This window comes from Xylaria bambusicola (assembly GCF_022495145.1).
Source record: "Xylaria bambusicola strain CBS 139988 unplaced genomic scaffold F5B22scaffold_32, whole genome shotgun sequence".
Lineage (NCBI taxonomy): Eukaryota > Fungi > Ascomycota > Sordariomycetes > Xylariales > Xylariaceae > Xylaria > Xylaria bambusicola.
This window is the reverse complement of record NW_025953585.1, coordinates 50,765-75,096: the sequence shown is the minus strand read 5'-3', so window position 1 is coordinate 75,096 and position 24,332 is coordinate 50,765. Positions and strand designations below refer to the sequence as shown.

The 24,332-nt window shown below is 50.0% G+C and overlaps 10 protein-coding genes across 10 annotated transcripts; 4 read left to right on the top strand and 6 right to left on the bottom strand.

The window, feature by feature from the left end:
* The first annotated feature begins 1,149 nt into the window (after positions 1-1,149).
* On the top strand, positions 1,150-2,786 carry F5B22DRAFT_287073 (uncharacterized protein). Its single transcript, XM_047970366.1, has 2 exons — positions 1,150-1,504; positions 1,572-2,786. Exons 1-2 carry the CDS (start codon positions 1,368-1,370, stop codon positions 2,437-2,439), a joined length of 1,005 nt encoding a protein of 334 aa, XP_047829143.1. The 5' UTR covers positions 1,150-1,367; the 3' UTR covers positions 2,440-2,786.
* Positions 2,600-4,784, bottom strand: F5B22DRAFT_287079 (uncharacterized protein). Its single transcript, XM_047970367.1, has 3 exons — positions 4,693-4,784; positions 3,178-4,627; positions 2,600-3,104 (listed from the first exon to the last, which is right to left on the bottom strand). The coding sequence occupies exons 2-3, from the start codon at positions 4,204-4,206 to the stop codon at positions 2,760-2,762; spliced, it is 1,374 nt and encodes a 457-aa protein (XP_047829142.1). The 5' UTR covers positions 4,207-4,627; positions 4,693-4,784; the 3' UTR covers positions 2,600-2,759.
* A 1,467-nt stretch (positions 4,785-6,251) lies between these two features.
* Positions 6,252-8,128, bottom strand: F5B22DRAFT_286975 (GroES-like protein). The gene is made up of 9 exons (XM_047970364.1): positions 8,013-8,128; positions 7,823-7,904; positions 7,665-7,764; positions 7,539-7,614; positions 7,395-7,482; positions 7,165-7,340; positions 6,947-7,113; positions 6,749-6,886; positions 6,252-6,693 (listed from the first exon to the last, which is right to left on the bottom strand). Exons 1-9 carry the CDS (start codon positions 8,045-8,047, stop codon positions 6,509-6,511), a joined length of 1,047 nt encoding a protein of 348 aa, XP_047829141.1. The 5' UTR covers positions 8,048-8,128; the 3' UTR covers positions 6,252-6,508.
* Positions 8,129-9,952: 1,824 nt separating this feature from the next.
* F5B22DRAFT_287002 (Plectin/S10 domain-containing protein) lies at positions 9,953-10,950 on the bottom strand. Its single transcript, XM_047970365.1, has 2 exons — positions 10,549-10,950; positions 9,953-10,403 (listed from the first exon to the last, which is right to left on the bottom strand). Exons 1-2 carry the CDS (start codon positions 10,585-10,587, stop codon positions 9,984-9,986), a joined length of 459 nt encoding a protein of 152 aa, XP_047829140.1. The 5' UTR covers positions 10,588-10,950; the 3' UTR covers positions 9,953-9,983.
* A 160-nt stretch (positions 10,951-11,110) lies between these two features.
* On the top strand, positions 11,111-12,588 carry F5B22DRAFT_286953 (telomere stability and silencing-domain-containing protein). Its single transcript, XM_047970363.1, has one exon. It carries the CDS (start codon positions 11,290-11,292, stop codon positions 12,145-12,147), a length of 858 nt encoding a protein of 285 aa, XP_047829139.1. The 5' UTR covers positions 11,111-11,289; the 3' UTR covers positions 12,148-12,588.
* Positions 12,589-14,547: 1,959 nt separating this feature from the next.
* On the bottom strand, positions 14,548-16,376 carry F5B22DRAFT_613468 (retinol dehydrogenase 8). The gene is made up of 3 exons (XM_047975409.1): positions 15,919-16,376; positions 15,476-15,778; positions 14,548-15,380 (listed from the first exon to the last, which is right to left on the bottom strand). Exons 1-3 carry the CDS (start codon positions 15,965-15,967, stop codon positions 14,794-14,796), a joined length of 939 nt encoding a protein of 312 aa, XP_047829138.1. The 5' UTR covers positions 15,968-16,376; the 3' UTR covers positions 14,548-14,793.
* F5B22DRAFT_613464 (uncharacterized protein) lies at positions 16,377-20,989 on the bottom strand. The gene is made up of 3 exons (XM_047975408.1): positions 20,394-20,989; positions 16,874-20,336; positions 16,377-16,821 (listed from the first exon to the last, which is right to left on the bottom strand). Exons 1-3 carry the CDS (start codon positions 20,600-20,602, stop codon positions 16,777-16,779), a joined length of 3,717 nt encoding a protein of 1,238 aa, XP_047829137.1. The 5' UTR covers positions 20,603-20,989; the 3' UTR covers positions 16,377-16,776.
* A 481-nt stretch (positions 20,990-21,470) lies between these two features.
* On the top strand, positions 21,471-22,005 carry F5B22DRAFT_648196 (nuclear cap-binding protein; the record flags this gene model as incomplete). Its single annotated transcript, XM_047978990.1, has 2 exons — positions 21,471-21,791; positions 21,862-22,005. 2 exons carry the CDS (start codon positions 21,471-21,473, stop codon positions 22,003-22,005), a joined length of 465 nt encoding a protein of 154 aa, XP_047829136.1.
* A 312-nt stretch (positions 22,006-22,317) lies between these two features.
* On the bottom strand, positions 22,318-22,827 carry F5B22DRAFT_648195 (uncharacterized protein; the record flags this gene model as incomplete). Its single annotated transcript, XM_047978989.1, has 4 exons — positions 22,318-22,448; positions 22,503-22,565; positions 22,697-22,712; positions 22,771-22,827. The coding sequence occupies 4 exons, from the start codon at positions 22,825-22,827 to the stop codon at positions 22,318-22,320; spliced, it is 267 nt and encodes an 88-aa protein (XP_047829135.1).
* A 318-nt stretch (positions 22,828-23,145) lies between these two features.
* On the top strand, positions 23,146-23,932 carry F5B22DRAFT_613456 (cytochrome c oxidase polypeptide vib-like protein). The gene is made up of 3 exons (XM_047975407.1): positions 23,146-23,351; positions 23,374-23,375; positions 23,543-23,932. The coding sequence occupies exons 1-3, from the start codon at positions 23,306-23,308 to the stop codon at positions 23,813-23,815; spliced, it is 321 nt and encodes a 106-aa protein (XP_047829134.1). The 5' UTR covers positions 23,146-23,305; the 3' UTR covers positions 23,816-23,932.
* Positions 23,933-24,332: the final 400 nt, after the last annotated feature.

Sequence of the window (24,332 nt, the reverse complement as noted above, 5' to 3'; positions counted from 1 at the left end):
TCCGTTCGAACATGAATCTATTTGTGGTCTTTGCGTGGGCTCACCTCTACCAGCCACGCCACGTATCCTACATATCTACCGGCGACATATCTGGTGCGGATTAGTCAACGAAAGTTTGCCATGAAGTCTTGTGGGCAAGCCGGCGGTCTAACTCTAGTCTACCGTACTGTCGAACGTGGCCGAACAGCCCCATCAATTGCGGGGGTGGAACATTCAATCTCATTTTCTCTGGATGGGAAAAACCGGAGATGGTTTCCTCGCGGCAAGTATTCGTATTCGTGAGTACGCTTTACCAAATATACTCATCCCTTCTAAGCTGCGAAATGCTGTGGTGCATGGCTGAGAGATGATGAGCCACGAGTCTAGCTAGCATGGACAATACCTAACCAATTGAACCACTGTTTCCTTATGTTGTGAACCATGCATCAATCCGTGTTGGCAGGCAGCAGTTTAAAAGTAGGTAGGTCAGAGTAGGTATTGGGATCACCATCACTATGCCATGCCGTGGGTGTATTACCTAACCGTTTAGGTAGTTTAGGTAGTTTAGGTAGTTTAGGTAGTTTAGCTACTTACATACCTAGTAACTACTTCTTAAGTATTGAGCATGTGATGGTGTCTTGGCACTCACCAGTTTCTTCAGTCACACCTCCAAACAAGCTGAAAAAAAGCGTACAAGAATATTGAACAATTGTCATGTCTAGATTGGCTCAAGACATATTTCTACACGGCCCAATTCGTGCCGGGGAGGAGGACAGCTTCGTACCTACGAAACATGTGCAACATTGGGCAACCGTGACCGAAGGTGTTTCAGTGTCATCCGATTGTTTTGTTCGTGCACAATCCGGAGGCTCTCTGCAGCCGAATCAACCGGCACACACACGGCTGTGTTTGCGTCCCCGTGAAGATGAAAGTAGCTACAAGCCGGTTTAAGAAACACTATTTTACTCACGTACTTGCTCTCAACTATTGAGTCACGGCCGTTCTTGCACGTCTTTTTATGTACATTAATCGTATTTGAACTATCATGAAGACTGCGGCTCGGATACGATTACGACTTTGTATCACAATTTCCTTAGGTGCAGTAGAGTTGGTGTTTCAAACTTAATGTGACATGAAACGATTGCCAACTAACTACCTGCCTGCCTGTCTTCAACTCCCAACTCACAACTCACCCAACCCCGATTCTGACATTACCTTAGGTAGCCTCGTCTCGACATCCACAGGCCTCGTCATCGCTAGCCGAGCTTGGTAGGTACATACTCAGGCAGCACCCCGAATCTTCCTCCTCCCCCACCCTCATCAAGTGGGAAATCCATGATTGAAATACCCAGCCATGCAACGCTGGCGTCCGCCCACGACCTAGTACGATGGATTTCAGCTTTCTCGGCTTAGTCACGCAGCACGCCTCCGAGATGGATTTCGCCTTCCGCAGCCTCGTCGACACCATAATACGGTATAGCCAGTTGAGCATATCCATGCTCCGCATCACCAATGTCACGGAAGAGTAAGCCACCAGGCACTCCGCCAACAAGCCTCTTTCACACCATCTCACTAACTAACCCCCCACACAGCTCCTTTCACGTCTCCCTCGAGGCGCGCATAACCAAGACGGGACTTGCCAGCGCCGGCATCACAGCCATGACGGTAAAGCTGTGCGGTCCGTCAGGCCACTTCGGCAACGTGACGCTACCCGCGGTAACGACGCAGAGGAATGGCACCGACGTCGTTGTGACAAACCAACTAGTTGAGATCATTGACCAGAAAGCGCTCAAAGCTTTCATCCAACCCCTGATTCGCGATGGCGTGATGCTCTCTCTGCGTGACGGACAGACCGCCATAGCCGCCTTCGGCATCGGCCCACGAGATATCGTCTACGAAAAGGACATCTTTCTTCCAGGCGTGAACGGGCCAGCCATTAGTTTCCACGCGGCAAGCTTTATCCCCAGTGCGCCCCCTGGCGTAGCAGAGTCGCCGACCACAGCAAGCCTCGCTGGCGTCACGCACAGCGCTACTACAGCCAGCGTCCTAAGCACTAGCAGCGGGAACACTGTTTCGGTGACTTTCCAGGTAGTAAATCCGAGCCCTCTTGAGATTAGCTTCGGTACGTGCTCCTTCGACATCCAAGACCACCAAGGCAAGCTCCTCGCGGAACTCAAGGGCCGTCTCGATATTCGTCGCGGTCAGTTCGAGGTCACGTTTCGAGGGACCGTGAATAAAGCGGCTATGGCGATGTTAGCTGCTGATATGAGAGAGGCAGCGAGGAGTAGAGGCAGGGCCGGCAAGAATACCGGCCATTGCCCTCAAGTTAGACTGGTGGGTAAACGTTGTCCTGGTGCGGGGTGGTGCGACGAGACCATAAAGGGGCTTGATGTGCCACTCCAGAACGCGGAAGGCCTCTTTCGTGCGCTGGGTGTAGACGATGGCATAGTATCGCCGTGAGAGAAGGAGCGTAGTTCATAAACCGGACGAGTTGTATCATGGTGCCAACGTCCAGCTGTAGTGGTTATCTGCATTTGGGGAGTTAGGACAGGAAGATAGATACCCCATCTGGTTCCAAAGGGATAGATAGAGATAGACGACTCCACCAGTCCCAAACTTTCGATTCAACGCCTGTTCTGCCTACGACTAAGTGCTCCCTTGTTCTCCTCTATTGCCCTCTATTTTTGATTATACAAGTTATACCGATGTACCCCCGAACGCCCCAATGCATATGCTAGATAGATATCCTTAAAAGAAGCGGCAGTACATGTGCCCCAAGATTACGGTGTAATCCAGTCCTGGCCGTTACAAGACGACTCCATTTCCTCCATCCAAGACTGAACGCGGCTCAGAATCCAACCTGAGTCGATCCGCACATGGTCAGACTGGTGTGTCAGCGGATGCTCCTTTCCTAGCTTGACCGACTTCATCGTTTTACAGGTGCTGCCGGTGAGGGAGAACTGTATACAGTCGTCGTGCTTCTCGCACCAGTCTCGACACTGCCCGAACGAGAAGTCCTCGTCAACCACGTCTTGCGAGAGATTGTCCCAGTTGGATATCTGGGACTTGATGCGAGGATAGACGAGCTCCCGGAAGATATCCCCATGACGCGGGAACTTGGAGTTCTGAGGATCAATCTCTAAATTAGCCGTCTTATCCCATTTTCATTGTTTTGGCGAGCGTGATTCTGTAGCTTACCTCTGCATTCCACTTCCGCTCGAAATCGTAGTACGTGTAGATATCGTCGGCAGTCATGTGATGGTATGTAGCAGCATTGTAACACCAGAGATGGCGGCCGTTGGTGGATATAGTCTTCATGTCCATCATCGAAGGCATCTCGCCTTCGAGAGTCGGCCAGACGGCTGAGAGGTCTATGCCGGCATCGGACATGACTTTCGACATGATGAAGTCGCCGGCCCATTGATTCAGCGTCAATTCGTTGTAACCCTTGACGTCAGAATCGCGCTGTTGTATGAGCCTTTCCATTGCCGTATTGGAAATAATGATGCCTGCACCGCCATAGGCGAACACGTCGGATCCGATATTCATCTGGCGACCGACATACAAATCGCGCGAAGCGTCGATGCCTGACAACCATGGTAGAAGACTAGTCCAGAAGATATACGTGTCGCCCTCGAGGAAGATATACCACTTGCTCGTGGAGTGCTGGCGATAGGCTTTGCTCGCTACCTCGAGGAACTTCCACTTATCCAACTTCCAAGCAGGCGTGTCACGACCAAAAGCGGTGTTGGGGGCGTCTGCCCAGGCGGAAAGCTCGTCCTCCGAGAGCCCGCCTTTGCCCTTTTCTCGCAGGTGGCGGTAGTACGCAAAATCAGAATGCTTTTCCAGGAGATCAGGGTCGATCTCGTCGAGGGCGTCCGCGATATGAAGTCCAGCAAATTTTTCTTCCATATCGGACCAGATGCCGTAATGCCGGAAGCACGGCAACGTGGTATTTAGAAGTGGCGGTATCTTCTCGCCGACTTCATTTGAACCCGTCCTCACGATGACGAAGACATCTTCAAGCCCTTTGAGTGATGCACAGGGGTCTTCATGAGGAGTTTTTTCACCACCAACATATGGTTGCGTTAAGGAATTGCTGCTGATTAATGATGAAGTATGATGGGATCCGGACAGCAGATGATATCCACCAATGACCAGAAACAGCGCTCCAATATAGTTCAGAAGCTGCCGTCGGTTCCTCGGCAAGCCTGGTTTTAGCCCCATTCTCCGAATGTGCTGCCGGATAAATTTAATTGTAAAGGAAAGAAAATGGTGAATATGTTTGAATAGGCTACGTTGGGGTCTAAAAGGGAGAGTAAAGATGAGAGTCGGCTCTGGTAAGGGTGCTGCTGTCTTCGGGTGTCGTCAAATCCTCAATGGACCCATTCCATCCCGGTGAGGATTCTGCGTCGCCAGCAAACCTATGATGCTGATCCTAATACCCAAACCGAACCCAGTTTTTGTACAAACTTTTCTCTTCTTTTTTAGCCTTGACCTAGGTCAAGATGCCCTAAGGCAGTGAGGTTAATAGTAGAAATTCGAGCACAAACTGAACCCAATATCTGAAGAGTGTAGATGCACAGATGCACGCGACTTGATGAAGATTTGGAGAAATCTTTAAGCGGAGGTTACGGTATCTCGCTACCTACGGTAGTATTAGCCCTTCCCTTTCTATCAATGCTAGACCCTTCATTCGACGCCAAGGCTTACAGGGAAGTGGTTCGTTCGTATTATAGTCGATCGAACGATCTACAGGCTACAGCTGGATTTGCTGTTTCTCCTCCCTAGTTCAATTACGTAGCGTAAAACAGGCAATGAGTCGTCATCACTAGTTCAAATAAACCGTCAATGTTTCGGTGTTTTCTAGATGGACAATCGCGTCTTGACTTGCCACGATTCAAAAGATTCCCGTCTTTCTCCTCAATGTCTACATTCTCCCTTCTCTGCTAATCCTGTTTCATAAGCAAACAATGCGTATTTATAACACAGTGTCAGCACACCTTCCTGTAAGCAGAGTGCAATGTCGTACAAGCGCTGATCCGGCTCAACTGACAAGGTAGGTTAGGTGGCATTCTCAAACCACCAACTCTAACTATTGGCCCTAACGCCTGCAATGGCGCGTCTCTGACTTCGTGTTTCTGGACCGTGCGCTACACAGAGACGAGAGGCATTGATTGATGAATTCAGCTCATCATCTTCAACTAGTTCTGCGCTAGGAGCAACACCAAGCTTTAGTATCTCAGTAATGCAGAAGTTGATCCAGCATTGCTCAAGTGCTCGCTTAATAGTAACGGTTGCTTAAAATAGAGGCTTACTCACTTCGTCTTGGGTAGGATTTGGACAGCGGGATGGGTGGATTTTAACCAGATACCTGGGTTCTGGCTGGGCCTCGCATGCTTCGCCGGGTAAGGCTCCGGAACGCGGCCGATCAAACTAGATTCAATCAGATTTGTCTCGAATTGATTGGTAAATATGCATCGAATAGTTCCTGCACGAGCTAGACGTGCCATATTCTGTGTAGCATAAATATCTCTGCGTATTTGCAGGGCTAGAGATGGGCATTCTTTAGACACGACTCCCAAGCTCTCCGACTTGAGTACCTATTTAATAGGCATGCAGCAATAAATCTGAAACCATCAACGCGTTCCCTTTGCGATTCAAGTGTTTAGGTCGACAGATACCAGCGTTACGGCTCTAACTATCATAGACAGACGGCAATCCTGAAAGTCTAACACACGATGAATGTGGATGTGCTCTTAAGTAAAACCTTACACCATTGATAAGTTCGCACTGGAATAACAATAGGATAGTAAGTGGGCAAACGCAATTCAAAATGTACAATACTAGCGCTCTTTTGCGTAATACGTCTGTGTACTAGTAGGTAGTCTTATTGCAATTATTATCTTGACTTGAATATAGTGTTTAAACTATGCAGCCATCAAGCATGCCTGAGGTAAGCTTCTGACAAGCTGCCAATCTACCAGAACTCCATCCCGCCATAACGCTCATGACGTGATGAGTTAGAGGTATAGCCATCAAGGTCGTGGGTCAAGATCCCAATCAGTAAAGGAGATACCCGCCCGCTCCGCCCAGCCCTTACAATGCGTCACGATTGCGTTCTCGAATCTCTCGTTTGCATAAATATCAAGGTTACCCCAGGTTCAGGGTCGAGTTTTCGCTTATTGACTAGTCATGCTCAATTGCGCACATACTGCATGCAGCATCCGTGGTTTCGCAGACCGAATGGGGAAGCGCGGAAGGGGCACAGCACGTCTTAAACCAACGTCACTCCACATCAGGTTTGGAAATACTACTCGATTATCTATTGATGTCGTATAGGTTTTGTTTCGCTTAATGCAGGGAAAAAATAGGTATACATCTTCCGCCTTCTATGCCACTTGATATCCAATCAACTCCGCCTTGTTGATGTGAGTCTTGAGGCTTCCTCTCCGCGTATGCGCTGGGATCTCTTTTTCATCCTTGCTCAATAGTCGTACTGTAACGTTTCACCAACCCTTCTCTCTCTTTAGTCGAAGACAATGGCAGCCTTAATGGCAGACTTGTTTCGGATGCTCTCGAGAGCTTCGCCCCACTGCTCAAGCTTGAACGTCTTGTTAACGATGCCCTTCGTCTTGACTTTGCCGCTGTCGAGGTAGTCAACGGTGGCTGGGAACATAAACGTCTCCGAGAACGAGCCGATGATGGTGATTTCTAGTAACGATTAGCGGGACTCGGTGGATATATGCGAGGAGTGCTTTCAACTTACCATCACCGAAGATCTTGGATGGAGGCCATGACACACGAGCTGCACTTGGGTATACACCATAGCACACAAGCTTACCACCACGGCGGACATAGTTGATAGCGTCCTCGAGGACCTTAGCACTTCCGGAAGCCTCGACAACTGTTCCCCCGTCGTTAGCATCAACTACAAATTAACACTCAAGGAGAACGCTCTAAATACCAATATCGAAGCCATAGGGGTTGTCCTTCTTGATCTGTTCCCACTGTGGGGTGGCGTCCTTCCGATCAAGAGCAACATAGTAATCGGCAGCGTCTAATGACTTGGCAAGGTCCATCTTGGGACCACCGGGGGCGGCGATGGTAAGGCGAGAGACACCACTGTGTTTCCTGTGAAGCACGGTAAGCCGTTGTCATCAAAAACAATATATTCCCACGTACAAAAACTGAGCCATCATAAGACCAGTAGGGCCAGCACCGATGAGGAGGGCGTGTGAACCAGGTTTCGGTGCGATCTTCTCCAAACCATGCATAGCGCAGGAAGCGGGCTCGATTAATGTCGCATCGACGTCGCTCAAGTTTTCGATCTTAAACAAACGACCTTGTGGATATGAGCACTACAGTGCTGGTTAGTGAGGTAGAAGCAGCGAGGAGTCATTGACAGGACGAACGTATTCGGCGAATCCACCATCGAGACCGAGCACACCGTGAGCCTTGAAGTCTTCGCAAAGCAACTCTTCACCTCTCCGGCAGTAGAAGCTGTTGGAACAAGAGTCAGCGACGTAACTTCACATTGCTAGGATCACACTACGCACCAATGGCCGCAAAGTTCTGAGTTATCAGCAGCAACACGATCACCAATCTTGAAGCCCTTTACATCGTCCGAGAATCCTAGACTTGTTCAGTGATGCAGTTCACTTGGAAGATCTCAATGCACCTACCGACGACTTCGCCAATTGTCTCGTGTCCGGGGATAAGAGGGAATTCAGCAATGAATTCTCCTTCGTGGATATGCAGATCGGTGCCGCAGACTCCGCAGGCCTGTGAGCCAGTTGGTTAATTAACCGTGGGGTGGCTGTCGCAATTCCAATTGACTTACTTTGACTTTGATGAGAACATCACCAGGTCGAAGAGTAGGAAGAGGGACATTAACGATATCCCACACTTCCGGCTTCTCATATCTACAATAGCAAGACAGTCAGATAAGCGTCCATTTTCGTAAGCCACGCGGGGTCCAATAGCTGGCAGCGGCTGGCATTGGCAGGGAACGGAGAAACCCGGGCACTCACCTGAGAGCCTTCATCGTCTTAGGAAGAGAAGCCATGGTGTCGTTTGGGAATACTAGCTTGTGAAACAGGAAGAAGTTGTCTAAGGATAGGAAAACAGGGCTGCACGGGAATCAATGAGACAAGAGAGACAAAGAAAAGGCACACTAGGCGGGCTATGAGATACTTATATGCTCAGCATGTTACACCAAGACCAGGACCCCAGAGAATGCATCATTCATCCCATAGAAAGACAAAGAAGCTGGCCCTAGGACTGGTGACCTTTCCAAGAATCACCCACGACTATGACGCCCTCGGACGCCCAAGTCGATGGAAGGGAGGGGCATTCACCTGTTGCCCCGCCGGTTTAGTCACCGTGCAGACGCGCGATGTTGAACTAGCACGAGCATTTCGCAGCGTTCGAGAGCCAGAGTGGATGACGAGAGCACGCTAAGAGGCTGCTTGTGTGGGCTTCTCGAAGGTGAGCAACGGGGAAACTGGGATGGCTGCTTTCTAACCCTTGCAGCCCCCACCCACGAAAGCCATAAGGCATTGATCAAGCTAGTTGTGCGATATCAATTCAGCAGAAAAGGTGACCAATACTCAGCTTCAGCCAGGCGCATTGTCCTGACACCGGACGCCTTGATGCTGACCAATGGGCGGTCTTTGGGCTGTAGCCTTACCTCGCTGTTTGGGGGGCATTCGTTGTCCCGCGATTACGGCTGCGCCGTTTTTCCAAACTGCTTACATACAAGTTAAAGGTGATCATCCATAAACGAGACAATCAAAATTTTAATCACGCAGTTGAAAGTGTATAGATGCAGTGTGACGTGCCCGGAGTTGTGGTAATGTAACGGTCGAGATTTGACCCGTACTTCTTCTAAGCGACGTCATGCGTGCGGCTTTCTGGCTAGAACGCCCGCACGACACCACGATTTTTTTTTTATTGTAGCATAAGGCCCCAGCAGAAAATAAGCCTCATCTACGCCCCGGAAGGGCTGGGGAAATATTGAGGGGAATAAAACCCCCGATCAGCTTCTAGATGACAGGTATAAAGGCCAAGTCTTCTTACCTAAACGTGCTATAATTCCTGTTCGGTCTGAAAAGGCACCAGGGGGAGGTTAGGCTTACAAAAACCAACTCGATTTTACATCAATTGACTCGAAGCAAATGCCGACTCCGGCTCCGCGTTCGAAACAACTGGAAAGATGCCCAATTTGACGAAGCGGTCAGCCAAGGGTAAGCTATTCACAGCTGCGCCGTTCAGTTGCCTAGGTATGTGAGGGTCTCAGGAACCCAGGTTGCCAATCGGAGTTACTCCTCTCTCCTTGAAACCCTTTGCCCCCTTCCTATTGTACGGAGTTTGGAAAGCTTATTCACCAGAGGACTTAAGGGCGCGTGTATTCGCTAAGTCGAAACTCCATAGTCCCCTTTCAGAACAATGACAAGTTTACTTCCCTTTAGATGATTTCAGCATGAATTTGAAGTCTAAATTGGCTTTTCAGAGCTACTGGAGATCTCCGGTTTTGGTTGACATGGTTTCTCATGCCAGCTCAGTCATTCCTTCGTGGTCGCATTTACAACACGACAAGGGCCTCACAGCTTGGTAGAACGCGTATTACTCTTTTTTTGCAATCATTCGTTTGTTTGGCGCAAAAACATGACCCTTAAATTCGTAGAAGACGGTACCGAGATTTGGTCTCCTTATAACTCCCACCCGTGCATCCGAGGTTGTGCCCTATTGATTTTCTACCACGCATGTCCTATCACGCATGCAAAATCGCGTGATTATGCAGGAGCTCCATTCCCTAGAGTACATGTCCATGCCGGCTACCATGTGCATCGAAGGAATCGTTCAGAGAAAAGATACTTAGCCTCCTTATATTTTACGAAGGAGGAGCGCCACGGCCACGACCGAATCCACCACGGCTAGCAGCAAGTATCAGCATACTGTAATTCGATCGTCGAGACGAGCATATCGATAGGGGGCATAACTCACAATTGAGGGTTGAATTCACCAGGAGCACCACCCTCCTTGCCCTCTCCAGCATCCCGTCGTCGGTATCCACCCTCACGGTCACCACGGTCACCACCACGGCCACGGCCGAACGGTCTGCGCTCACGCTCGCCCTCGCCGCCCATCATTCCACGGGGAGGAGCATGCGATCGCTGCTGCTTGATGTGTGTAGCCGGGACAATCTCGGCAGGGAGGTGTAGCCACTCGCGGAGGTAGTCGAGACCCTCGGGGGTCAGGGTGTAGTAGTAGTATTGCCAGGAGAACTGGGTCTTGACGTAACCGCGCGAGGTGAGGGATTGGGCGGCCTTAACGACGTAGAGGTTCTTGGTGTCGATATCGGGGTGCTTGGGAAGGTTGTAGTCCTTCTTTGCGACCATCACGCCCTCACGGAAGAGGTACTACGATTAGGACAAACAATGTTAGCTAATGCGCGACCGAGATAGATATTTCGTGAATTCATGGCAACTTCGCGGGGGGCCGGCATTTGACCAGTGTTCGCCGGGCGGCCATATGAAATAAGGCATGGATGTGAATTGTTCTAACCTCGTGGATCTTCTTGCGGTCAGCCTTGGGAATCAACATCTTGGCGGTTTGTTGTTGGGCGACAAGACGTTGGGAGGAGTGGGATGATGGGCGTGGTGTATTGTGAAGTTGGCTGGCGCTGGCACTCTTCAAGATCCGGGATTGCAATGAATGAGAGATCCAGTCAATTTTTTGGTGTGTGCAAAAACCCTACGCGAGTGGCTTGATAAGGTGAATTGACAAAGCAAGTGGGGGTGGGCTCTCTGTGGCTGTGATTCTCTCTCCAGTGTGGCTGATGGGAGATTTCTCGATAAGCGATAAGCACATGGATACCGATAAGATAACGAACCGTGAGCCGATCGAGGTACAGAGTCTGTACAGAGGTACTGAAACAGTATGAGTTCAATCCAGAGTGGTCAGATTTTGATAAGGATGTAGATAAGTAAGTCAGGTAGGTGGATAACCAGGCCAACGGCAAGATCACTACCCCCCCTAGGCTTATCTTATCGGCTATCTAATCATCTGCCAAAATCACCCCCAACAGTACCGAGTGGGTATCTGGATCCCCACACAGCCGCGCAACAGGGATTGTCTTGTCATCGTCCAGGCGCATCGGAGTTAGAGGCTCTTGTACGCTAGCAACATTCCCGCCATCGCCATTCTTCAGAGACATACTTCATTTTATCATCAAGATCCGTCACCCTGCCTGATCATCGCAATATCCAAAGGGCTATCGGGTATCTAGATACAGCCTGCGACGCGATGACGACAAAAAACCTCAACGTCTTTGTGTCGACGTTCCCTGGATTGGGTCTGCCTCCAACACTGTCCTTTCCTTTCCCATCAACATCAACTACTTCAGATCTACGCGATCATGTCTTTAAAAGGTTGCCGCAGACTGATTCGAGGCTCGTTTTAACGACTATCTCGAACAAGCAACTTGCCGCTGGCTCACCTAAATACCTTTCCGATCTTTGCAACGTCAACGATGACTTCGTTTCTCTACGCTTATCCTTGCCCTTGTGCGGTGGCAAGGGTGGTTTTGGATCACAGCTCCGAGCAGCTGGTGGTCGCATGTCTTCAAAGAAAAAAAGGAATCAGGGCGATGAGAACGGCTCCAGCAGGAATCTTGATGGACGACGACTAAGGACCATTAACGAGGCCAAGGCACTCGCTGAGTACCTCGCCATTAAACCCGATATGGAGCAGAAGGAGAAGGAGAAACGTCGCGAACGTTGGCAACAGATCGTTAACGCCGCGGAAGAGAAGGAGCATGAGATCAGGAATAACACCAAGGGTCGGCTTAGTGGCAAATGGGTTGAGGATAAAGAGGAGGCCGGTGAGCGCACGCGAGAAGCTGTCCTTGCCGCGATAAAAAGGGGAAATTACAAAGACAACCTCCTTGGCACATCTCACAGCTCGACTTCAACTGAGGGAGTTGAGGACGATTCTACAAGTGGGGACGATGATACGGTCAAAGATTCGGACAAATCAAAGTCGCCGTCGCCTACAACGAAGGTGCCGACAAAAAAACCACCATCGCGCGCTTTCGTGGGTTTCGACGAAGATGACGAATTCATGAGTTCGTCGGATGAGGACGAGACCGATGATGCTAAGTGAGAACGGGAGCACAGCACTTGTATATCAATGCGGCTATGGCTCGTTCCAAAGACTGGATGGAGCCAGATCAGTAAAGCCAACTTTACTCTCTCTACATAGACAGGGCTCTGTCGTCATTGTAGCCCTATGGGTGAATTGCAAGGCGTAATGCACCTTCATTGCCGGATCGTATATCCTTTAGGCGACGGTTGTAGTAAGCCCACGCCCCGGACCAAAAAGCAACGAGGCTATAAAAGTCAAAAGCGCAATGGAAACATAAGGGAAACCGCGTTGCGCAGGATTAGTATCTCTGCAAGTGGCATACGCTACTAGGAAATGGCAGTAGGCGCTCCGCCGTTGTGACCCTACAAAACGATGCTCACTACTTCCATATCACAGCGCCGAGTACGAGGGTTGATTTGGGTTCATATAGCAATAATACTCACTTGAAATTATCTACCCAAGCGTGCTCTCAGTGTCCGACCGTGACGTCAATTTATTGCATACTCCTATCTCAACTGTGCTGTTTCGCTTACTCATTGTAGTATTACAACGCAGAGGCTCGTTTCAGGCTGAGTATCCCACCTCACCAAGTGAAGTAGATTTCTAGTGCACATCATCATATCTAGCGGACTATTTACATAGACAGCGTCCAGTCCTATAGGGTTCGAGAATGAGCTCATAAGTCCATATATTTGGGCTATTACCGGTGATACACAATGTACAGTTAGCAAGGATCGAGCGTCCCAGTGTCCCAGTGATTCAACTTTCCAGCGTTGTAATTCTGAATATTTATTTGAGGTCCCTGGCAGTCTCCTAAAATGTCCAGCAACAACTGGCAAATATTACATGGAATCCACTTTGAATTCTCTGGTGCACACAAAAGAATGTGTAACTCTGAATTTATGTCTCTGACCCTTGCCCATTAACATTTGGTACGGGACATCCTCGATAATTCCTCAAGTTCTTGTATGTACCCGGCCGGTATGAGAGCAGAGGTGCTGTGTAAATAGAGACGACTTCAAGGGATAATGTGACCAAGATAAGATGGCTTGCCATATATTCTAGTTCAGTTCTAGAATCTTACTCCCTACCTCCCGCGAGGGTATGGTAAACCTAGGTAGATTCGCTGTACCAGAGCTATTACCATAGGGGATGCTATCCAGTTTTTTGTTGTTGTACAAGGTCGCTTCATTCCCTTGGTGTCTGAGCTCTATATACAGTGAGTCTTCTTGTCACGACCCTGGGGGTGTGATAATCTGATAGTTTCAGGGCACGCTCAGAACATCAACCTCTTCGTATCTATGGGCTTCATCCATAGTACCTCGATCGCCTGTAATACAAGGTAGTGGTAGAGAATGCTATGGTTGACATGTACCTAAGTACCAACTGCCACAGGCACGCACACCAACATATCATGACCAGTGACCAACGCGCACTTCCTTCACTCTGATCCAACAAGATATACAAGAGCTAGAAAAAAAGATGGAGGAAATAAAAGAGACACATAAGAGGATCCGTTAAGTTGGAAAGATAAAAGACATTCGATCATGATAGATCAGGATAGGGGTTAGGTGTTGCTGAATACGTGTATAAAAACGAAAAGAAAAACAAAAACAAAAACAAAAAAAAGCTAGACCTGGAATTGAATCCCAAGTCTTACGAAAAACCACACCGTCAGTGAATTCTAGATTGTCAAGTGCAAGCACGACGCCGCTCCAATTCGGAAAACACCTCTGCAGTTTGTTCATACCGTCAAGTCACCCAGGGTACGTCCTATGTTGCGGGGTCCGGTTGACGGTCTGGGTAGTTAATGTCATATATAAGGGGGGCAGCAATGTTCTGGTCTCCCGTGGCAATAGGTACAAGTTTGCTGCCACTTCGGCTTCATCTAGTAGCTACGTACCCCTGGAGCTCCGGTGATGTACCTCGTTGACTGCTTTTGCCTTGTAATGTACTCCTATAGACTTCTTCCTCGCTCCTTAGGTAGGTATTTCGCATTGTACGGTCAAAAGGACGACGTCACACCCCATATTACCAATAAAGGGGCGGGTGAATGGCCTAGAGGTCGGTAATTTATTGCATGAGAAGTTGTTATCCTGCTACCAGGGCATGTAAAAGCCTTTAGGTCGCGGGTTTAGTTAGTTTATCTACACAGGCTGTGACAAGGGCTCTTTGGCCGTATGACACAGGCATATATGTTAAGTTACAGTCTTCTACGTTAAACAACCAGCACGGTACAATGTGCTTTAGACAGAGAATTGCCATCTAAGCAACTCTCTCACAATTCACCGGTTCGTAATTTACCACCTCGACTACCCAATGTTCTATGCTACTCATGCGTCATATGGTCATACTCGAGAGTATCCAGCGAGAACATTCGACTGATTCTGGATATTATATTTCAAACAATGCTAATAGCCTCAATCGTCCTCAGGCTGTGGAAGCTAAGTGCTTATTCCGATACAATCAGATTTGGCCTGAGCAGGTTCAGTTATTCTGAACGCTGAGGTCGCTTTTACCCTTATATTAAGGGGTCTTTCCTTTGAGAGCAACAGATGTCTGGACGCACGACTTTTCAGGATGGCCACAGTATAAGCTACTTTCATTAGACGAGGAACCTATATCGCCAACATAAGGTCTCTATCGACTATATCACATATGGTCTTACTGCGTCCATTGTCCCAAAGTCGCCCTCGCCTCAGCTCCCAAAGCGCCCCCAAAAGAAGTGCTAAACGGACCCAATGCCTCAAGTTCCTCCTTCACTTTTCCAGCCTCATCAACAACGGCCGCCCACGCATCATTCCCAAGCGGGACTCTAATCGGGATCTTCTCCCCGCGCGTAACGAGCTCCCACATACCCCTAGCAATATCATCAGCGGAGCTAAAATCCTTCCTGATCTCCTTATTATCGAAGAGCGCCAGCATCTGATTCGTCGGCATATCCGGCGCCGCATACGCCGGGTGTCGTGTCCCCATCATCTTGAAGCTGCGCCCGAGGTACTCCGTCCTCGTGCCGCCGGGCTCGAGGATGCAGAAGTGTGTATTCCAGTCCGGATGCACCTCCTTCGCCACGCTCTCCGCGAAGCCTTCCATGGCGAACTTGGAAGCGTGGTAGAACGCGCTTCCCGGCGTCGAGACGAAGCCACCCATAGAGCTCACGAAGAAAACCACGCCGCCGCGTTGCCCTGTCTTCGGATTCTCGTCCCGCATGACTCCGAGCGCGCGCTTGGTCACTTCGACTGCGCCCCAGACTACATCGATACGTGTTAATTACCAGACAAATTGTACATGAATCTGCTATTAACCGGCCCTGGCCCCTGACAGAAGAGGGTATCTTAAAACTTACAATTGGTGTCGAAAAGCGTCCGTGCTTCTAGCGGCGTTGAAGTCTCGGTATCACCCATGATAGTGTACCCAGCATTGTTCACAACCACGTCGACACGCCCGAAGTGCTCCACGGCTTTCCTGAATGCCTCATCGATGGCCGCAGGCGACGTGACGTCAAGAGCAAGCTTGAGCACCTTCTGCGAGTCGTCCTCGAGGTACGAGAGCGCAGAGACCTGTCGTGCTGTTGCGACGACGCGGTTCATCGTCTGCTTGGCCAGCCGTGCGGCGAGACCTGCTCCAATGCCGGACGAGCAGCCGGTGACTTCGAAAGTAAACGTTAGTTCTAGTATTAAGTACCTATAGTCCGCTGACGTTGGGTTAAAAGCTCCGATCCGGGGCCGAGTGGAGCAAGAAGATCGGGGATGGGATAATATAGCAGGGATAACTTGACGATAGACTCACTCAACCAGACCGCATCAGGTGGGAGCGTATAAAGATCCTTGGCCTCCATCGTTATTGAACAGCTGCGTTAATTGAGATAAAATTGTACTTCACAGACGTTTCTGTTTGATCTCCAAGAGTGTAATAGTGAGCCAACTGATATCTCTCTTGTGATATGTTTCTACCATTAACGATACTAACACTGAGTGAAGCAGAAGACTTCTTTATATCTGTCTCAAACTCTCAAACAACTGTGTCCTTCCCCGTGAGCCTTCCCATTCTGCCGGTTAGTTCCACGACATGTTCACCGGACGGAAATTGCGTAAATGCGAAGTCCCTGTTTCCATGGCAGGCTATTAATTCCTAAGGGAGATGCAGTTACTATTCTCTCATATGGACTAAATCATACAAAGGATCAACTAGAAAAAGTTATGGAGAGGGCTGATGCAGATGAGGCTGTAGGATGAACAGGTTCATGTTCGTTAGTGGCTTATCTGCGACCTAATTCCCTCTAAACCCCGCAATATCCGCAATCATAACTTTCCACAGCTTTATGGCACACGAGAATAAGAGATGCTGACGCCACTTATGTCTACTCATGCAAATCAACGCATAGTGCTCAATAGCATGCATAGCTTTAATGTATATGAGCCTTTATCCTCGAGAAGTACCCGGGTAGCTTTATATCGTTAAGTCACAAAGGTGGTTGCGCGGTTGTGAAATTCCATTACTTTCATTTATTTAGATCATAATTTTTGATGGTAATGTGATGGATACTTCTGATATAGGCTATGCCTTCACTCCATGTTCTACGACTACACAGGCGACCACTTTTCGAATGCCTTTCAGGTTAGTTGTGGCGCGGGACCAGTACGTCAATTAGTTCGTAACCTTGCTCATTTGTACTAAGCGCTTCACACCAACCTAAGGTCTGTTAGCAGAAAGATCCACACGGAGGAAACTGTACCTGACTCACCATCCAGTTGCCACACTCGTCTGTCTTATCTCGCTGAATCTCCACTTGGAGTCTTTGAGCTTCTGGGTAATCCTTGGCTTCTAGTGCCAGGGCTAACTTGGTCAGCTGCTCAATCGTATCTGGTTTTACAAGCTCTTCGTTGTTGAGATGGTCGAAGAGTAATCCCAACCGCTTTTGTGTATCTTTTACTTGTGGTGCAAATGAAGCTGGGGCTTTTGCCGCGACTCTCTGCATGTCACGGCTGAAAACGTCGACCATTTGTTGAGCACTGGCAGGGATGTGAGAGCGATCTCCTGATGGGTGTTTGGGCTTTGGTGGCGGCGGCGTGGCCTGTGTTGGTGGAGGCGCAGAAGACCCTGTTGCTGCTGGAGGTGCTCCGCTGGCTGGGGGTGGCGGTCCCTGTTGAACTGGAGGTGCTCCATATGGAGAGGGTGTGAACTGATTCTGGACCGGGGCCGCTTGTGGCGGAGGGGCGTAAGGATTGGGCGGAGGTGCGACCCGATTAACACCTGGCGGCGGTGCCATCCCAGGATGAGGTGGCTGGCTGCTTTGTTGTGGTGCGGGAGCTGGAGCATACCGGTTCGAAGGGGGGCCTGCCGCCGGGGGTGGGTTATATGGTGAAGCTGTTCTTGGAACGAAGTTTCCCGCTGCGGGCGGAGGTGGCAGACCGGGTCCACCACTTGGAGTTGGTATAGCAGCCGGCGGTGCATATGAACTAGAGGCTGATGATCCAGGACGTGGGGGTGGTGGCAGACCAGGTTGAGCTTGGCCACCCAAGGGAGACATCATGCGAGCCGTTGGAGGGCCCTTAGGAGGTGGAGGTGGTTGACTGGCCTGATTCTGGAAAGGAGACGCAACAGGCTGCACGCTTGGTGTATTCTTTCTAGGAGGAGGTCTTGTCACCATCGGCACATCGTTCCAATTACCTACATCCGCATTCCTAGGCGGGGGAGGCCTTGTCGATGGAGTCGAAGATCGGGGGGGGCCAAATGACTGGGTGGGAGGAGGCACCTGTGAAATTTGGGATAGAGGTGGCTGATATCCCTGGGGAGTATAGATATTCGCTCCGGTCGAAGGGGCATATGGACTGGGCACAGGCTGAACAGGGGTAGTACCGGCTGGCGGCCCATATGGGTTAGCAGGAGGAGCCTGAGTAGATGGGGGCCCATATGGGTTGTTTGAATTTATCGGCGCTGGTTGGAATGGCTGATATCCTCCAATAGGTGGTTGCTGCGTTCGAGAGGCAGCACGTCCAGATGGTGCTGAGTGTTGGGCAGGCTGCCGCGGCGCGGGCTGGGCAGGAATTTTCTTAGTAGCCCGTTGGACCCGGGCCCGAGCCATATCAGCAGCAGGGTAGCTTGTAGGTAGGAGGTTAAGATACTTCTGGGCAACATCTAGCTGACCATGAGCGGCAACGATGTCGGCGTATTCAACATACTTGTCGTATAGGAGCGCTAACTTCCACCCGGATGTGAGATCAGTCTCAGTGTCCCGGAACTTCGCGACGTGGCGAAACACCGTAACCTTCTCGATGAAATGTTGGAGCGCCCTGGCATGAACAGAGAACGTAGAGTCACTGCTTTCAGCTAGACCAGCCTTTTCCACTTCTGCAAGCTCCGTAACCCAGATATCCACGACCTTCTCCAATTTGGAGCCGACCAAATAACAAAATGAAGCATCTTTTCGGTCGCCCGCCTCATAAATCCGGTCGCCTAGCGCTTCACAGAGGTCGGAGAATTCAGCTGGATCGGCAAATGTGCAGAGAGTCGCCATGGTCTCTTTCCAGTCAGCCAGGTCCGCGTTATAAACAACATCCCAGAGATTCTTTACGATCACCGAGCCTAGAAGACGGAGATAGCTCGGCATGCCGGTTTTTTGAGACAAATAAGCCGATTGTACCCTGTCTACTAAGTCTTTCCCTCCGCAGTTGGCAATTATAAAAGCATCCGCCATGCGGCCCTCGTCAAGGCAAATCTCGGTAGCTTTCTCGAAATTGCCTAGCATCAGAGCCATGGTAATCTGTTTTTCTATGGGCGAATCGCTTTCACCAAGCAGGTGGAAAGGATTATCTGTTTTTGCACCCTTTGTGGCCGATAGGTTGGCTAGGAAATCCTCCTCATCGGCATCTGGGCCGTCTGCAAAGAAAGTCGAGATGCGCTTTTTGTGAGTTTTCACATTAGAAGCGGGCTTTTTGGGCTCATTTTCTTCCTTCTTTTCTTCGGGTATAGTACCGTTAGCAATGTCCTTGTCGCTGAAGCCTAGATAATCGACAATTCCCTTTCGTGGGTTATCAGCCAGAAGTGTCTCAATGACACGCCAGTCAGCTTTCTCTTCCTCTGAGTCGGCTTGTTCTTTATGCGACTCGCAAATAGTGGCCAAGTCTCCAGACTTAAGGGACTCCTCGAATTTCTCAGTGGCTGAGGTGATATCAGAATCTACGGAGAACTGAGATATTTGAACTTGAGATGAACGATTTTGACCAGGCTGGGAGGGGTTTTGTTTGAAAATCACTAGTTTCCCGCCAAAACCAAAGGAAACGCCCACAGGCGTCTCAAACCACTTAGGCGCTTTCTTCAACGTGAAGGCAGCGCCTTGTGGTTGGGTTTGAGCCTGTCGAAAGAAGTCCTCGCCATCAAGATTACTCTGCGTGGTATTCTGCACTGCTTCAGGATTGGTGTTTTGGAATGTCTGAATAGTGATCTTGCCGTCAAATGCAGCTGTAGCCGAAAGGTTGGGGTTATGAGGATGGAACCGCGTCAGGAAGGTCCAGTTCGTAACCTCGGGAAATTCTCCATAGCGTTCCCCAGTCTGCGGGTTCCAAATCAGGGTTTTATTATCCTTGCCAGAAGAGAGAAGAATATCGCTGTCTTGTTCACACCATGAAACGGATAGTACACCCTGCTCATGGCCCTGAAGAGTTCTCTCAGGCGCATTGGAGTTGCGCAAGTCCCATAAGAGAATTACGGGAGTTATATCGTCGGGCGTGGCAGTCAGTAGTTTAGTGGAGTTATTTGGGTCCCACGCAATGGAGCTGACGGGCTTTCGATTGTTATTGAGTGTTAGTGACGCCTTCTTGGTCTTCAAATCCCATACAGTAACAAAGCCCCCACTTCCACCAGTCGCCAGAATGTGTGAGACCTTGGTGTTCCAGGCCACGCATTCTAAATCATCAGACCTCGCAGCAGCTGTACCTAATCGGAAAGCGTTTGAGGGATCATTGACATCGTAGATGTAAAGCTCGCCTTTAGCGCCAGCCGTGGCTAGAATCTGGGGGCGCAGGGGATTAAATTGCAAAGACTTGATGGGACCAGTGTGTTTTGTGGTTCTCGAAATAAGGGCATCGGGGTCGTTCCTGAGAAGCTTGTCGACATCCCAAAGGTCAAGGGATCCATTTTCGAGAGCGCCGGCAATGATGCCTTTGGGGTAATCTTCGGAGGGTTTGCCCCAAGCAATGTCGTAAAATCTGGGGTGATGTCGTCAGCGATACTGAACAAGATACGGTGGCAGCAGTATGAGTTACCTCGAATCAGCGGCGATGCTAGCAATGGGCTGGAGCTCGAGCCCCTGCTCTTGGTCGTCAAGGTCCAGATCCCAGAGCTCCAGTTTGGTCTCATCGGAGAAGTCGGCGTCGACAGCGCCAGCTCTTGTTCCCGTGACGAGGAAAGGCCTCGCAGGAACAGGCGACCATGCGAAGGCCGCCGTCCGAGGAATCTCGCGTAGCCTGACCATAATTGTATAATGTGGATAGACACTGGACGAGGAAGAATGTGACCTAGGGAAATGGAGGTAGAGGGGGGTTTAAAGAGGGCGAGCCAGAATGCCAACTGGCATTGAGCGCTCTAGGCCAGCTAGGGATGAAACTTGAGTGGTTCAGAACCCAGACGAGAGGCGGTATGTTGCGAGACAAGCGGTAGAGTCACAGAAGCATAAATCAGGACACAGGACACAGGACCATGACAACATTGGTCGGAGGCTACGTCGCTGTAAGCTTAGGCGTAGGCTTCCAAGTAGGTAGTTGATGCCAGATAACGCAGTACCAAGGCGATGAATTGCCCCGTTATAACTACTAGTATGAGCTCCCTCAAACAGACTGACAGACAGACCTTGACTTGACCCGATCGACCTGGTGCGGCCAAGGCAAATCCAATTGGCATTCTTTCAAGCTCTGATTTGTGGGGGGTCCGGACCAGTAGTACTATCTAGGTATCATTAGACTCGCTCTGCATGTTAACTGTACCTCTTAGATACCTCGCCTGGCGGAAAACTGATTGGGGCACGAGCCACCTGACACCTGCGGCTCACCTCTGACGAACATGACATAGCCAACTCCGAGTCATGTCACATCAACCTTTCTTCGATAGGCACAGGTACACACAGGTACACAAGTTATACGATACGTATGCAAATCGAAGAGTAAATCACCCCACCACGTGACATCTCTAGACTATCGCGCAAGTAAACGGTACCTGTCAATACATTTTAAGTGTCGAACCTGGGCTGGGCTGTGCTGTGCTGTGTGAGGCGCCATATAGATATATTTTCTTTCATCACCTCTCTCTATCGCTAAGGGGCTGTGGGAGAGATCAGAGTCGGAACCATGACCGACGCCGCCCGTTGGAAAGCCACCGTCTACGTCGGTGGACTTGCACCGGTGGCCACGACTGCAAATCTTCATGACGCATTTATACCGTTTGGGGAGATTGCCGATATATCCATGCCCAAGAACGATGCCCCCAACGCTACGGAACCTCACCGGGGGTTTGCGTACGTTGAATTTGAGGATGCCGAAGACGCCAAGGAAGCCATCGACAACATGGATCAGTCAGAATTCTTCGGCCGGATATTGAAAGTTTCGGCCGCCAAGGCGCCCAAGAGTGCAGAAGAAGGTTTGGGAAGCAAAACCGCAGTCTGGGAACAGGTGAGAGAATTTTCGTTCTTAATGACAATACCCGTACATAAAAGTCCATGTATGCTTACGATTCGATTAGGAGGGGTGGCTTGCCAAACATGCTGTCAGTGAGGAAGACCGCTTGGCAGCTTCCGGAGCCGACAGGGGAGCTCAAGATGAGAGACCAGATGATCCCATGCAAGGTCTCGAGGGATTGGATGTGGCGGGTCCTAAACCTGAATGAAGGGAAGCTCTACAGAGTGCTGGGGACTGACTTAGGGCAACGTGTAATATTTCTCGCATAGCGTTGGCGTTTTCTGGGTAGTCGTTGGGGTCAATTAGGCTCAAGGGAGACCAAAATACGTCCAGGATTTGCCTCCCCTGTGGTCTATACCATAATTGATATCACAATCTTAACATTTTCTTCCGCTAAGCTTCGAGGGTTCTTATCATATACAATGTGCCGTTGTCTTGACAAAGGGAATAATATTCTGCATCACCCAGCTTCGTCTAACCTCGTCCACGTTCCTTCATGCAACAGATACAACCCCCTGGCTTAGTGGTGCTCGTCATGCTCGATAGGCTCGGGTCTGCGGCCTTGACGGCTAAGGCGAAGGTTCTTGTCCACGACGAACTTGCGGCCGCTCGAGTAGATGGCGGCACCAACGGCGAATACAACGACGGCGCCTATTTCATTGCCATTAGTCTCTGATGATAGCTTCCGACCGAGTACTAACTAACCGAGGGGAATCAATTCAGCGGGGATCTGTCGGAGCTTTCGTAGACGCTGGGAAATAGTGTGCGCTATATAGTCCCAACTGTGTTAGCTAAGGTTCGTATGTTGTCTGTATTCGGCGGTCCATTGATCTCATGGTGGAATTGAGAGTAAAACACATTCGGGGTGCTAGGCGCCTGAAATGAAGGCATGGACATACCGCCCTGGTCCTCGTGCTGTTCAGACTGTTAGTAACGTCATTGCATCATCCACAGCGCCGTGGGGATTACTGACGGGAACGCGCATCAGGCGCTTCGTGGGTGCCATGCGAAGAGCTCGAGTGGCGTACATCTTGAAGGAATTGAGGGGAGATTGGTCCGGGAGGTACGGTCGGTCTACGTTCGGTGCGATGTGAAGCTGGGAGGTGAGCTCGAGAGCAGACTGTCTTTCTTTGGCAATTGGATGTTTGAGGAGAGAACTCAACCGACCCGGCGCTAGCTACCTAGGTAGGCTGTGAGCTGGACAGCGCCCGCAGTAGCAGCAGCAGCAACAGCCAGCAGCAAGTTCCAGTGGTCCGTGGGCGTGGGAACGGCCGCCTCGGCCACTGAACGCACTGTATTTACGAAAGAGTGGGGGATGCTGTAAGCTATCCCAAATTTGGCATGCCACCAGTCCATAACGGCCCTGCCATGATTCGACAATTGTTCGAGAGCTCACTCACGCCCTCTTGCTCCTCGACATCATCATCGTCCTTCCTGCAATTCGACCCGGAGCAACCCACCGTCTCCTCTACCTCTCCGAAGCTATCGTTGCCCGATAACCGCCCAAGATGTCTGACGAGGAGCGCGAAACCAAGCCTTTCAAGTTCGTCACTGGTAAGTTCATCCCGGAATTTGCCTCATCCGTCATCATTAGCCGAGGACCATTGAACGCTGACTGTTTTCTATCTAGCTGGTAAGCAACTCCTCTGCGCCAACACGACCGACCGCATGAAGCGAATGAACAATGTCCCCGAATTACATGTTCGTATAGCTGCTATGCAACGACTCTGACCACAGATCTTCCAGGTGTCGATGCCCGATTCCCCAACCAAAACCAGACCAAGCACTGCTGGCAGAACTACGTCGACTACCACAAGTGCATCAACGCTAAGGGCGAGGACTTTGCCCCTTGCCGCCAGTTCTTCCTTGCCTACCGATCCCTATGCCCTAGTGGATGGTATCAGCGGTGGGATGACCAGCGAGGTTCGTGCAGACCCGCGCTAGTTATATGGGCTATGACAGGACTGACCGATTATATCGCAGAAGCTGGAAACTTCCCGGTGAAGCTCGATGCCTAAGTTATACACGAAGACTGAGGGGTGGCGCTACCAATAAACAGGAGAGGCTGGGACAACCTCACGATGTAGAATTAGGTCTTGGGTCCAGCCAGCAATTAGACATGTTGCCAATCATGTGCGCTTGCTATTGACATATGCCCTTTTTGATGATGATTTAACCTTAAGATAACCATACAGGTCAACTATAATGCACCGTCTTGCAGCCGGTTTAATAACCTACCATTATCTTTTTAATGTGTGAGCATGGAATTACAAGTGATGAATGAGTGCACAGAGCGCTTTGATCATTTAGGGGCGCTTATTGATGAAGGCCACTGCCCTATCCGCCGACCAATCAGTTTCCCAATGAGAGCTCTGTTGCATGTTCTCGGTAGCACTACGATGGGCCATTTAATCGTTTGTCTAGGGATGGATGTTTTACGAAGCAAACTCTGTGGAAAGGGCATAGTACTTTTAGGTAGTACGATGTGACTAGGCAGGCAGTATATCTTCTCAATTTCGTACTCTTTTTCTCTTT

Excerpts from the sequence above, each read along its gene's own strand:
- F5B22DRAFT_286953 (XM_047970363.1), top strand. The coding sequence starts at position 11,290 with ATGACGACAAAAAACCTCAACGTCTTTGTGTCGACGTTCCCTGGATTG.
- F5B22DRAFT_613468 (XM_047975409.1), bottom strand. The coding sequence starts at position 15,967 with ATGGAGGCCAAGGATCTTTATACGCTCCCACCTGATGCGGTCTGGTTG. Across the intron at positions 15,779-15,918 it reads ACCTGATGCGGTCTGGTTGA|TCACCGGCTGCTCGTCCGGC; the intron begins GTGAGTCTATCG and ends TTACTTTCGAAG. Across the intron at positions 15,381-15,475 it reads GACGCTTTTCGACACCAATT|TCTGGGGCGCAGTCGAAGTG; the intron begins GTAAGTTTTAAG and ends GTATCGATGTAG.
- F5B22DRAFT_613456 (XM_047975407.1), top strand. The coding sequence starts at position 23,306 with ATGTCTGACGAGGAGCGCGAAACCAAGCCTTTCAAGTTCGTCACTG.
- F5B22DRAFT_286975 (XM_047970364.1), bottom strand. The coding sequence starts at position 8,047 with ATGGCTTCTCTTCCTAAGACGATGAAGGCTCTCAG. Across the intron at positions 7,765-7,822 it reads ATGTTCTCATCAAAGTCAAA|GCCTGCGGAGTCTGCGGCAC; the intron begins GTAAGTCAATTG and ends ACTGGCTCACAG. Across the intron at positions 7,615-7,664 it reads GACAATTGGCGAAGTCGTCG|GATTCTCGGACGATGTAAAG; the intron begins GTAGGTGCATTG and ends GAACAAGTCTAG.
- F5B22DRAFT_287073 (XM_047970366.1), top strand. The coding sequence starts at position 1,368 with ATGGATTTCAGCTTTCTCGGCTTAGTCACGCAGCACGCCTCCGAGATG. Across the intron at positions 1,505-1,571 it reads ATCACCAATGTCACGGAAGA|CTCCTTTCACGTCTCCCTCG; the intron begins GTAAGCCACCAG and ends CCCCCCACACAG.
- F5B22DRAFT_613464 (XM_047975408.1), bottom strand. The coding sequence starts at position 20,602 with ATGGTCAGGCTACGCGAGATTCCTCGGACGGCGGCCTTCGCATGGTCG. Across the intron at positions 20,337-20,393 it reads AGCATCGCCGCTGATTCGAG|ATTTTACGACATTGCTTGGG; the intron begins GTAACTCATACT and ends ACATCACCCCAG. Across the intron at positions 16,822-16,873 it reads ACGAGTGTGGCAACTGGATG|GTTGGTGTGAAGCGCTTAGT; the intron begins GTGAGTCAGGTA and ends AACAGACCTTAG.
- F5B22DRAFT_287002 (XM_047970365.1), bottom strand. The coding sequence starts at position 10,587 with ATGTTGATTCCCAAGGCTGACCGCAAGAAGATCCACGAG. Across the intron at positions 10,404-10,548 it reads ACCGCAAGAAGATCCACGAG|TACCTCTTCCGTGAGGGCGT; the intron begins GTTAGAACAATT and ends TCCTAATCGTAG.
- F5B22DRAFT_287079 (XM_047970367.1), bottom strand. The coding sequence starts at position 4,206 with ATGGGGCTAAAACCAGGCTTGCCGAGGAACCGACGGCAGCTTCTGAAC. Across the intron at positions 3,105-3,177 it reads AGCGGAAGTGGAATGCAGAG|AACTCCAAGTTCCCGCGTCA; the intron begins GTAAGCTACAGA and ends ATTGATCCTCAG.